Here is a 13,380-nt window from a genome sequence, read left to right on the forward strand (position 1 = left end):
TTTATTAGTGATCAGCTCATCTGTGACTACCAAGGATTGATGATGGTTGTTGACTTTAAATCTGCCTATTGTCAAGTTTTAGTAATAAAAGTGTATCAAGTTAATTTGGTTGAGTCCAAAAATATCTCTTTGGTGAATATCGATGATTTTGTGACTCTTATGATTTCTGGTTACCTTTTCTAGATATAGGGATTAACTTTTCGGCATTTTCATGTGAATTGGTCCAATTATTAACTTTAGTTCTCCATGCTTGAAGAAATGAGGCTAGCTGTTGCTATTTAATGTGATATTTTGAGTTACTTTGTTGCCTGGTTGTGAATAAAAGTTGACAGTACTCCGCTAGTTATTACTACTGAGTAACCGGGATCTTCACCAAAAGTGTCGATTTTCATATCAAAAAGTAGTAATTTCTATGAGTACATGGTCGTGTAGCGATAGGAGCTGAGTAACCGGGTTTCTTCACCTGACAAATATTGAAATTCGCGTTAAAAGGCTCTGATGGCTAGAGACTAAGCCTATTATTACTCCAAAAGAAAAAAAAAGAAAAAAGAGCATAAAAACAAAAAAGAAGTGTGTAAGTTGTATAAATGTGTGCCTAAAGTTAGCCTTCTGATCTATGGATTTTATGTTGAGATTTTGGTTAATAGTTGGACCATTTGCTGATAAATGTTGATCGACCATTCCTTTTTCTTAGAGTATTTAGCCATAAATTGGAGGAGTCTGAGGTTTAGAAGCTAACCGAGGTGATGTTTCTTGGATCTTGACCATTGAGGCTTGATAGTTGTTTTTCTTGATATATTGGCAATAAGGTAGATGGGTCAGGAATTGGTGTTTGTTTGCTGTTCTCATACTTGAGGACAAGCATGGTCTAAGTGTGGGAGGAATTGATAGATTGCAATTTTGTCATTTATTTTGTAATTAATTTCCCCTATTACTTTACCAAATGTGGATTAATTGTCAGATTCTACTCACTTTTGAAAATTTGTAATTATTGCAGAGAGTGGAACAAAATACCATAAAAAGGTGCCAATTTGACAGTAGCTAGCAGAAGAGTTTGAGTGGTAACAGGAGACACGAGACCAATTGAAAACAAATTGAAGATTGTTTCCTTATCTGATAAGGAAAGTACGGCAGACTAGTAGCAGTAGGACTCTTTCCTTTTGTTGACTCCTATAGCCATATAGTAGGAAAATAAGGAGAAAAAGTAGCAATCAATTCTGACTCCTTTTTGGCTTTGGACAATTTCGTCTTTTAGTGGCTTGGAGTCCACCATATGTGAGGACTTAGATAGAAGACAGTTAGTCATTCTTGGTAGTTTTTTGTTTTTCTTTCTTTCTGCATTCCAACTAATTGAATCATCTGAATCGAAGACAATGGCCGCAACTGTTCCTACAACTTTGTGTGGGTTTTTCTCATCAGGGATGAACTAAATCCTTTTTTCTAGTCAAGGAACAACGGAGGTTTTGGTTTATCTAAAAATTGTGAGATCGAATTAATTTTATTTATTCCTCTTATTTACTGGTATTTGCATATTTTCTGTTTGTAATATTTATGGTTGTTTTGTTAATTGAATATCTTGGGCCTGGACGTTGAAGTAATTTAGCAACTTGATATCAATTAGAGTATTAAATCCGTAATTGTTTAATTGCTCTAAAATAGTGGCAACTGATATGATTAGATTCGTGTCAGGAGAATATGCAGGCTAATCTAAAATAACCTCAGTAGTGTGTTATTTGATTAGAATATGACTTCTCTAATAAGTAAGGCAATTGGGGTATTAAGTCTTATGGGCGTACCTAAGATTATTTCTCAATTAGAGTAGTGATTGACGGACATACCTCAATCATCGACACAGTAAGGAGGAGTTGACTGTCATCGCTTGTTTGACAGTTATAATCTATTTATTAGTTAATAATTGGAATTATCTCTGCATCGATGATCAATTAGTTGAACCATTCCTGAAGTTATTTCTTGACTAGAGCTTAGTTATTATTACTTTGGTTTTAATAGTTTGTCATTTAATTTTTAGTTGGCTATTTATTTTTTATTTTACTTATTTCGAACAGTTTCATTATTTCCACTGCTATAAAAATCCCCCATTGTCAATTTGAACTTCAAGAGAGACAAATATTCCCAGTTCCTGTAGATTCGACCCTACTTATCACTATCTACAAAAATTAACTTTTGTTTGAGCAGGTTTTTATTATTGCACAGGTTCGACAACCTGTCAACTAAATTTATAAAAATAACACAGTCCCAGGGGAAATGGAGTTCATACCTATGACAATGTTTCCCCCAATAAATAATTCCTTGAGTTTGAGCAATTATCCCAGTGTCCTTGGAATTCAGCCATTGAATTGATTGTAGGACCCTGACACATGCTCAAGTTTAGTTTTCCCACTAAAAAACGCACAACAATTTTTACACATTATAGAAAATAGAAGAAAAGATCACTGTCAAAATGTGAAAAAAAAATTAAACTTTGAAACTTTATTCTAATAATTATTACCATAACAATAAATTTCAAAATAAAAGAAAGAAAATTTTCAAAAATCTTCAGCAAAAATTGGACTTGTGAATGCCAATATCCAACCCATTTTTGAGGAGGAGTCTAAGGATGCATTTGATAAAACTAATGTTTGAAAACTAAAGTTTGAAATCTGAATCCATTAAATTATTGAATTATTAAGTATTAAATCTAATACATTTAAATACATAATATATTCAGTGATAAGTGAATAGTTTATCACTTAATTTTGGGAGTAAGTTTTGTTTAGAAAATTCAGTGCCACTTAATTAATTCAGATGTTTACTTTTTGGTTATCAAACGGTATGAATATATTAAGATCTGAATCTATTAAATTTAAGTACTGAATTAATTATCTCAAATGATGTGTTATTGCTTGGTTGAGTTTGATGAAGAAAACGATAAAAAGGCCGCTGGTGACTCAGCATCGGACCCCGCTGAAATGAGAGCGGAGGGTTCATTCGACTCTGAGGAGGTGTCGGCTGAAGAAAGGCTTTTTGAGCTGAAGCAATAAGAGAAAGTTGGGACCATCGCATTAATCTGTGCATGGTGAGAAGAAGTCTACAGCAAAGTGTTCTTGAGAGTGAAGACACCATTGATGTAGAGGAAAAGAATAAATAATCTGCTAAAATTTGAGGGAAATTGAAATGAAATGTTGCTTTTGAATTCAAGAAGTTGATAGATCTGCGGTGAGATTTTGAGGTGGTATAATTGCTTGGTGAAGCATAAAATAATATGCCATCAATAAAGAAACAAAAAGGATATGAATTTTCACCATTTTGAGTAGGATATGAACACTAAATCTGTTAATGGTAGAAGTTTAGCCCCGTGTGACAGTTTTGCCGCTGCCCGGCCACGCGGAATACACAAATGTGGTGCCACAGCTGCAAAAGTCCCACATTGAAGTGAAAAATTAGTTTGAAGACTAAATTGGTTAAAATAAACCATGAACAATGAAATTGATTTTAGTGAAAAAGTTTGGAACCAAAATGGTGAAATTTTCTTTTACTTTTTAACATCATAATTCTTTTTTTTTTTTTTTTGTAAGTGAGAGATCTTGAATTTAAAACTTTCTACTTTTACTCTTACTCCACCTCCCAACTCAATTCTCTCTCCCCCATCCCCCCATCACAATCCTACTTATTTACATCCTATCTAAATTTATTTATACCATGCCTATAGTTATTTAAACCTCAAGAGCTAGCAAGTTGATTTGGACTGGAACCTGTCCAAATATTAATTTTTACTTACAAGTTTTTTTTACAAAAATATTAGAGTTAAACTTCACTCACAAGTTTTCTTTCAAAAACATTAGAGTGCCCCCTTAAGCATGCATCTCTGCTAGTCTTGCTTCCCTCAATTCCAACCTCTGGGTCCGCCAATGGCAACGTAGAACTAAAGAAAATTCCTTAAAAAATCTATAGGAGATAAATTTCATAAAATCAATGTATATAGGAAGTAATTGACACACATAAGAGTACGTGTAGGAGAAGAGGATTAATACTAATAATAATATATTAATTGCACACTATAATAACAAGTCTATCGAATTTCACTTTTTTCAATTGACGACAATAATAAGAGTCCCTATTTTTAGACTAGATGATTTGGTAAATAAGTTTTGACAACCATAATAAATTACCTAATAAAATACCAAATCCTATATATTAAAACTACTATAATTTGACTCTAAAAAACTACTAAGAACTTCCCTTGACTAAAATACTTCTACTAAACAACTAGAAACTTCTATTTTTTAGGTTTGATTTAATATGCCCAACAGGCTATTTATATATAGTACTTTGATTGAACTTATGGCTACCATTGTTTCTTGTTTAGACTTAAAACAGAAACTTTTCATTTTTTTGGGTTGTTGAACGTTTGATTTTCAAATCCTTCCTTGATATTTCTTATATTCACAACTAGCACTTAATAAGAAACTTCAACATATTTCGTTAATGATTTTCTAAGAAATGAAAAAAAATGGAAAAAAGATAGAGAGAGAGCTAAATAAAAGATAAAAAAATGTACAGAGAGCAAATAAGTTGGGTCATAGGATTCCCAATCAATACCCAACCATTCTCATATTTAACTGGGCATCATCGAGCTTAAATCCCATAATTTTTAAATCCTTCCGATCCACTCAAATTTCCTTCGGCTTTGGGCATAGATATCGTATTGAGACTTGGAATTATTTTCCACGGGCAGTTTGATTAAAAAACGAGTAAAAATAAGCAGTATTCGACAAATACGAATTAAACCCTCAATGGACTAAAGTCACTGTGCTGTTGAGAGTCATTTTCGGCGATTTATGAGAATGGTTTCACACCGAAAGCTTTGACTTGCAGTTTTCTAACGACACAGACAGCTTTGACCACTGATTTGCATATGCCGACACGAGGCACGAAGACAATATAAAGTCGTTCCGAATAGGCCAAGCCTGTCTATCGTTAAGTTCTGCTGGCATGCTAGCTGTGTGGGTAAAATGACTCAATCGTGTCCTGAGGTATTGTATGGCGCAAAGCCCATCTTAGCGTTATGGCAGTGCATCAAAGAGCAAATACATGCTTCAAAAGATGCTCATTTTCTGGCAAACGTCTCTATTCTGACCTAAACATAGTGATTTACTCGTTGTTGAGCCAAGTGACAATGAACTCGATACCTATTAAGGTCTTGTTTTTTGATTGCTTTAGATTTTACAAAATTTGATTGTAGAAATTGATTATAAAGAATAATTCAAATCAGCAAAAACTATGTTTGGATATTATAGATTTTAGTTACTAAATCTATAATTAATATACAAAAGTAGTCGAAAACGTCACAAAAACTAATCTTTCAGCATTAGAATCTATAATCGATTGCAATAATCAATTGAAAACAAACTCTAAATAAGGTCTCGATTCGACTTTTATGGATGAAAACAATAACCTTAGAAGAGTCACTCTTTAAAGGGATTTGACAATATTTGATTTCAGATTAGTCAAGACCCAACGCGATTACCAGGTACTGGAGTATTACACACAAAAAAAAGGCATAATGGATTGAGAATGTGATAAATCATTACAAACTGATTCTCATCCTTTTTAAAAAAAGAAAAAAGAAAAGGAGGTGTGAAATTTAAAAAAACAAAAAAGGAAAACTCAGGATATCTAATTCTTGAATTGTCAATCTTAGTTAATGGACCATGACCTTCTCGACAAATGGATGTTTGCTCGTTAGAGTATTCATCATTGTGAAGTCTTTGTGAATGCACTGATGAATGATGGCTAATAAGACAAGCAGCATTTTACGCCCTGAAGCAGTAAGTCCTGACTTCTAGCAATGCCAAGATAGCGATAGCATTATGAATGAAATTAGAAGGTCGCAATCGCATTTGAGACGACAAATCATATGCTGTTATGTCAAGAAAATTGGCTTAGGATGTTCACATTGTAAGTTTTCAATTTTATATTTCTTTTTTATTCTATTTTATCAATAAAAAACAATCAATGAAGTAGAATGTACATATGTTTCCAGGCAAAAGCTCTGTAAAATTCAACAATTACCAAAAGAACTTGACGAGTACTTTTATTAAGTGTTGGAATGTGTAACTTTCACACACACACACACATATGTTTCTGATGCGCACTGGTTATGTGGCACTGTATATAACTAGTTTATCCCAAATGCCAAATTTGATAATTTTGACACCAAATAATGACTTGAGTTCCTACACCTTCTTCCTGAAAAATATTGCTTAATTTTACCCCATATTTGAGTACACCGTATTTGACAGTTACGTATGACCAGTTTGCCTTGCAATTGAACCATCTATGTTGAACTAGGCAAAAGTGTTAATGCGAGATAAGGGAAAGAACTTAGACTGCAAATGACGCAATAGAACCTAACTCGGAAGTCATATTTAGGGAAAATTCTATGATCTCTTTGGGGAATCATTCCCTCAATTTGAATATCTCAAGAATGAAATTTATCTATGTTTTGAATTTATCTATGTTTTAATTGCACAATCTAAAAATCAAAATTACTTATTTCATTATCCAACGATATATTTAGCTTGAGGTCATTATGAAAGCTAAACGGAACTCTAAAATCTCCCCCTATTTAGAAGTGCTTAATATATGGGAAAAATCCTTTTGGTAGTAGAAAACTTCCATACAATCTTGATTACATTTGAATGAATGGAGTGTTGCAATTAAAATTAGGGCACAGCATATCTTATATTTACAACTTATAGGTTTTTAACGTACATAATAAAAGATATTATTGTATCTTGTGATGTAAATAAAAAGTTACATAATTCTAATCATGCTTCTCTTGGAACTATTGCAAATTTGACGTGTTCTTCAAAATAGTTTCTTTTCTTCTTATAAAATAATTGACACGTCAATCAAATTGGAAAGCATATAATCCATCGGAGTCGGTGCCGAGTCCACATTATCAACAATGCTGGGGCATACTGTTGAATATAGGGGACATGAACCTTATCTTCTCCATAGCACTGGGCCAATGGCTCAGTGGCCATTAAGGAGGGACTTAAGTCCCTCCTTGAGTTATAGGAGAGGGTTCAAATATCATTTGTAGCGAAAAAAATTTAGGGATTATGTCAGAACACTCTTTTGATTTAGTTGGATCTGTATACCTACTAGCCTCCTACTACAGCCTCCTTAGACTCCCTCTCCCCCTAGATTAAGATAAAGTATACCTACTAGCCTCCTACTACAGCCTCCTTAGACTCCCTCTCCCCCTAGATTAAGATAAAGTAGGTTATACAAATGTATCGTTGCTGGCAAAAAAAAAAGAACCTTATCTTCTCCATAGTGCTCGAAGTCTATATGCCTTAAAGACATGTAGAAATTATTACAAATGCTTCTCCGTACATCTTTCTATTTGTTCAACACCTACTACTCTGGTGGGCCGACTCCGGGACCCTTTCGATGGGAATGTGGCATAGGTTTTCCTATAAATAGAGGTCAATCTGCACCAGCTTCCTCATCCTTCTCAAAATCAGTCTTCAATACCTAAATTTTCCTTGAGCAAAAATGGGTTCCAAGACACTTCTTTTCTTTTTCATTTCCATGGCTGTAGTTCTAATGATTACCTCAGAGGTGGCTGCCAAGTCAGTTGACAATTGTAAGACATTTATTCTTCAATTCACATTTCATCATTTTTTCTCTTTCTAATTTATATGCGCCATGTTTTAATTCAGTATTTAGGACCACAGCGTTTAACGTTTCAGATAGATTTTTGTTGCCCTTCAAAAAACAAAAATAGATTTTTGTTGTACATGTGAAGTGTCGGAGTGCTAAGAAACATGGCAGAGCTGTGGTTAAAAAGATTGAATACACCTCCACTTTCAGTTACTGGATTCGAATTGTCAAGCCTTTCCAAACATGGGAGTTGGGAGCATAGTCGTTTGTGACTGGATTACCTTTCCTGTATTTTTAGAGTAAAACTATATTTTATAATGGTACGTCTCGGTGCATAAAATATGGATTTAAGATTCTCATTTTGAACATACTGTTAACAAATCTTTATATTTATTAACTTTCAGAAACTATGATAAAATAGCTATTAGTTGGTAGTAATTAGCCATTTTAAAGATATCTGTAAAATAATAATTTGACACATACGTTAAAAGGCAAATTTTCAAAAGGATTACGATGTGTTTTGCTAAAATACTCGGTAACCTAAAAACATGTACACAACTTGGTCCAAACTTTACATTTTCAAAATTGCCATTACAGTAACTAACGCCCATACCCTATTTATCTTTATTGCAGCCAAGACAGTTGAGACAAATGAGGAAGGAGAAGCCAAGTACCATGGAGGTGGCTACGGAGGAGGCCACGGAGGAGGCTACGGAGGAGGTCATGGAGGAGGTTACGGAGGACACCATGGAGGTGGCTACGGAGGAGGACATGGAGGGTACGGGGGTGGCGGCCATGGTGGTTATGGACATGGAGGGCATCATGGCGGTGGCGGCCATGGTGGACATCCTGGTGAGGCTGCAGATGCTGAGCCTCAGAACTAATAAAGCCAGCTTCTAGCTATGTCATGATTAATCATGAATGCTTACTATAATAGTATGCACTTTGTAATGTGAAATTCAAATAAGTGCTGAATCAGTGATCATGAAATATGCACTCCATGTATTTGCTGGCTATCTAGTTCAATTTCAGTATATGAGTGTGATTTTGTGTCTCTTTTTTGAGCACTTTTGAGGTGATGGCAAAATCTTTTCATGCAATACGAAGTCAATTTTACAAGTTTCCACCAAAAAAAAGAGTAATTTTAGTATCTCAAATTGACAAACAAGTTTCCACCAAAAAAAAGAGTAATTTTAGTATCTCAAATTGACAAACAAGTTTCCACCAACAAACAAGTTTCCACCAAAAAAAAGAGTAATTTTAGTATCTCAAATTGACAAACAAGTTTCCACCAAAAAAAAGAGTAATTTTAGTATCTCAAATTGACAACAAAGCCAACGCTAGTTTTTGGTTTGGTTTTATCTGTAAATCAGTAAATCATTATCAAATTGCTCCTTTTTTTCTTTCTTTTCTTTTGGGTATACTTAAATTAACCAATGCATATATTTTCAAAAAGACCCTCACTTAGGTATGTATCCGTCCAATATTTAGTCAAAAGTGATGTCAAAAGCATACAGAAGATCTTGTTTACTTTGTTTCACGACCTCTCTCTCTCAAACCATTGCACAAATGCCTGAAATCTAATTTTTACAATGAGGGTGACAGATTGAACATTGTGCTATTCTCAAGTATAAATGAAAGGTAGATTACAATGAATTTCAGCCTCGGATTGTCCATGACGATTTTAGAGGGCAAAATAATGGTTCGGGTAAATGACTCCAACGGTACTTCAACTTTAATCAGTGATCCTATTTTGATCTTTAACATTTAGAACTGTGTATTAGGTCCCTTAATTTAAAATTTTGGTTCTAGAAATTTGTTTCTAACCGGTCCCTCCAAGCCAAAATTAAGTATGTCAACCCTTGAGGTTTGATGCAATATTTGTTTTCCTCCTCTAGTGTAAATATGGGACATATTAGTCTGTAAAAAGGAAAATATTAGCCGTCTGACGGTTTACATAAACCTAAAAGGAGGACTTGCTCTTACCAAATAACAAGCAAAGTACTAGCTTATTTTTATAGGAATTTGCTAACTTTATTAATCATTATTATTATCGTTAGCATCATCATCATTCGATTTAAAGTCTAATAAAATCAAATATGCATGACATTAAACATTAACCCAACAAAAATGAGAAGAGATTTTAAGAAAATAAACAAAACAGAGTTCCTTTCCTTTTATCAATTTAATTTCGTTTGTATATTTAATATTGTAGAGTATATGATAATTTTTATCATACAAAGAAGACAAAAAAGATAAAAGTAAATAATAATTCCTGTATTTTTTTACCTAAAAAAAGCAAACAAAGAAATAAAAGTAAAAAATGTAAGGTTAATTTTTATTTCAATTTTTTGGCATCCTTTTAATGTAAAAATTTGTCATCTTCTCCGTAGTATTGACTCCCAAAAATATTGTCTTATTTTCCCTAAAATCTTTTTTTGTTCATGTTGAATTAATCTTTGTCTTCGTATATATCACTTTCAGTCATGGCTTCAGGCTGAATAATAATGATAACAATATATTAAAGTTAGCAAAATTCTTTAACTATAAGGCAATATTAGGTTTGTTATATTTTCTTAAAGTGAAAATTTTCATTTCTTTTAGTTTGCATAATTTATTGGAAGGATAATCTTGTTGTTTTTGGTTAGTCGACTCAGTCAATCATTAAATACTTAATCATTAGAATGTTTGTGCTAAGGAGGACACTCTGTGGGCAAGACGAGTGCACAGTGCTTTCAGTGTCCTCAAACTAATTCATTTTAAAAAATAATAATTCATTTTAACCAATTTAATCCTCAAACTAATTTTTCACTTTCAATCATAGATATGAACTCCATTTCCCTTGGCAATGTGTTATTTTTTAAATTTAGTCCCGTATGAAAATTATGCTCAACCTCATGAAATGTGTAAAATGTAGTGTAATATTTCCCCCAATAAATAATTCCTTGAACTTGATCAATTATCCAAGTGTCCTTGAAATTCAGCCATTGAATTGATTGTAGGACACTGACACATGCCCAAGTTTAGTTTTCCCACTAAAAAACGCACAACAATTTTTACACATTATAGCAAACAGAAGAGAAGGTCACCGTCAAAATGTGAAAAAAAAAAATGGGTTAACAACATAAAAGCCCCCAGTGGTATAATTATCATACATAAAAGCTCCCTGTGGTTTCATATCATATGCAATTATTCTGAAAAGTCAACGGAAATCGTTAAAACAGACGGAGCTGAATGAAAAGACAAAAATACCCTTTTGATATAAGCGAAAATTGCAGAAGCAATTTTGAGGTGCGAGGAAGGATGAGTCCAAGATAGGGAGGGACAGAGCAATCCAAAGCAAAAAGGCAGAGACTTTGATATCAGAAGCTATTGGAAAGAGAAGAAGAAGGGTTCCCGAATACTGTGGGTGTTTCTGAGGAATGGCAGAGCTTTGCTTGGTGGCTTCACATGGCTCCCATCCTGGGCTATTTGTCCATCCAACTGAACAAGGAGGCTTAGGCAGGGTCTTTAAGTCTGCTTTGTTTCAGCTCAAATTCAACTCACTGAGCTCCCTTCCCAGTGCTGGACTTGATTACTAGTTTCAACATGTTCAACATTTTTGGTTTATTGTAGGTTGCTACACTGTTAGTTGTCAAGTGGATAAGAGTGTTATCAAACTTTCCTGACAAACACGGGATCCTATCAGGGTTCTTTGCAGCCATGGTATTACAAACCAAGGCTGCATTGGACAGAGGATCAATCAGAAGCAGTGGGCAAATCCCAAACAGAAAGAACTTTGATTTGATCCCAAGTGAGCTTGAGGAAGACATCGTCGACCACTTTCTGCACTTTCCCTTCAATATTTACAAACAAAATATAAGCAGATATATTTTCCCCCGCTGGTTGCTGCACTTTCGGTTTCCTTTGCTGGCTTTGAGAACTACATCATCCTTTGCTGGCTTGCAACCTCTGGTTGATTGATTACTTACAATTTTTCACAGGCTTCGAATGCTGGCTTGAGAACTGCTCTGTGTCCTTCAATTTTGGTCGAAGCCGAAGACCAGAACAAGTTCTCTTTTCATTAAAGGGTGAAGGGTAAAGTAGGCATATCAGGTGAAAGTTTGTGGAAGAAATCTATTTTCCGCAAGAAACACCCGCCTTTCCGGTGCATTTAAGACAAACGCCGTAAATTTGATGATTTCCGTCGACTTTTCAGAATAATTCAAACCATGGAGTATCGACGCGTATGATATGAAATCACAAGGGGCTTTTCTGTATGATGACTATAACACTGGGGGCTTTTTTGTTTTTAACCAAAAAAAATTAAACTTTGAAACTTTATTCTAATAATTATTACCATAACAATAAATTCCAAAAAAAAAAAGAAAGAAAATTTCCAAAAATGTTCAGCAAAAACTGGACTTTGTGAACGCCAATATCCAACCCATTTTTGAGGGGACGAGTCTAAATGATGTGTTATTGCTTAGTTGTGTTTGGCGAAGAAAAAGATAAAAAAAGGGCGCTGGTGACTCAACATCTCACCCGGCTGAATCGTTCATTCGACTCTGAGGAGGTGCCGGCCGAAGAAAGGCTTTTTGAGCTGAAGGAATAAGAGAAAGTTGGGGGCATTAATCTGGGGATGGTGAGAAGAAGTCTACAACAAAGTGTTCTTGAGAGTGAAGACACCATTGAAGTAGAAGAAGAGAAATAATCTGATAAAATTTGAGGGAAATTGAAATGAAATGTTGCTTTTGAAAAGAAGAGTAGATAGATCTGCGGTGAGATTTTGAGGTGGTATAATTGTGGTGAAGCATAAAATAATTTGCCATCAATAAAGAAGCAAAAAGGATATGAATTTTCACCATTTTGGTACGATATGAACACTAAATCTGTTGATTGTAGAAGTTTAGTCCCGTGTGACAATTGTGCCCAATCATGCCCCCGTCCGGCCATGCGGAACACGTAAATGTGGTGGCACAGCTGCAAAAGTCCCACATTGAAAGTGAAAAATTAGTTTGAAGACTAAATTAATTAAAATAAACCATGAAGAATGAAATTGATTTTAGTGAAAAAGTTTAGGGATCAAAATGGTGAAATTTCCTTTTATTTTTTTACACCACAATCCTATTTTTTTTTTTATTTTGTAAACTAGAGATTTTGGATTTTAAACTTCCTATTTACACTCCTACTTTGCCTCCCAACTCAACCCTCCTCTCCCCCTCCCCCCACCACAATCCTACTTATTTACATCCTATCTAAATTTATTTACACTTATTTAAACCTCAAGAGCTAGCAAGTTGGTTTGGACTGGAACCTATCCAAATATATATCTTTATTACAAGTTTTTTTTTAAACAAAAATATTAGAGTTAAACTTTACTCACAAGTTTTTTTCCAAAAACATTAGAGTGCCCCCTTAAGCATGCGTCTCTGCTAGTCTTGCTTCCCTAAATTTAACCTCTGGGTCCGCCAATGGCAATGTAGAATTAAAGAAAATTTCATCAAAAATCTATAAGAGATAAATTTCATAAAATCAATGTATATAAGAAGGCAATTTACACACATAAGAGTACGCGTAGGAGAAGAAGATTAATGCTAATAATAATATATTAATTGCACACTATAATAACAAGCCTATTGAATTTCACATTTTTCAATTGATGACAATAATAAGATTTCCTATTTATAGACTAGATGATTTGGTAAATAAATTTTGACAACTATA

General features: G+C 34.1%; 1 protein-coding gene across 2 annotated transcripts in view; it reads left to right on the top strand.

Annotated features, from left to right (window-relative positions):
* LOC113764831 (cold and drought-regulated protein CORA-like) overlaps nucleotides 1–8,738 on the top strand; it is a 40,256-nt gene extending 31,518 nt beyond the window's left edge. Inside the window, exons 1-2 of one of the 2 annotated variants that reach the window (XM_027308841.1) lie at nucleotides 7,509–7,657; nucleotides 8,308–8,729. In XM_027308841.1, coding sequence (XP_027164642.1) covers nucleotides 7,567–7,657; nucleotides 8,308–8,558 — 342 coding nt within the window. In that variant the 5' untranslated portion in view covers nucleotides 7,509–7,566 and the 3' untranslated portion in view covers nucleotides 8,559–8,729. Of the gene's footprint in view, nucleotides 1–7,508; nucleotides 7,658–8,307 lie in introns of those variants that run through there. The other variant, XM_027308842.1, reaches the window with a different exon arrangement.
* The last annotated feature ends 4,642 nt before the right edge of the window (nucleotides 8,739–13,380 follow it).

This window comes from Coffea eugenioides, chromosome 3 (assembly GCF_003713205.1).
Source record: "Coffea eugenioides isolate CCC68of chromosome 3, Ceug_1.0, whole genome shotgun sequence".
In the NCBI taxonomy this organism is placed as follows: Eukaryota; Viridiplantae; Streptophyta; class Magnoliopsida; order Gentianales; family Rubiaceae; genus Coffea; species Coffea eugenioides.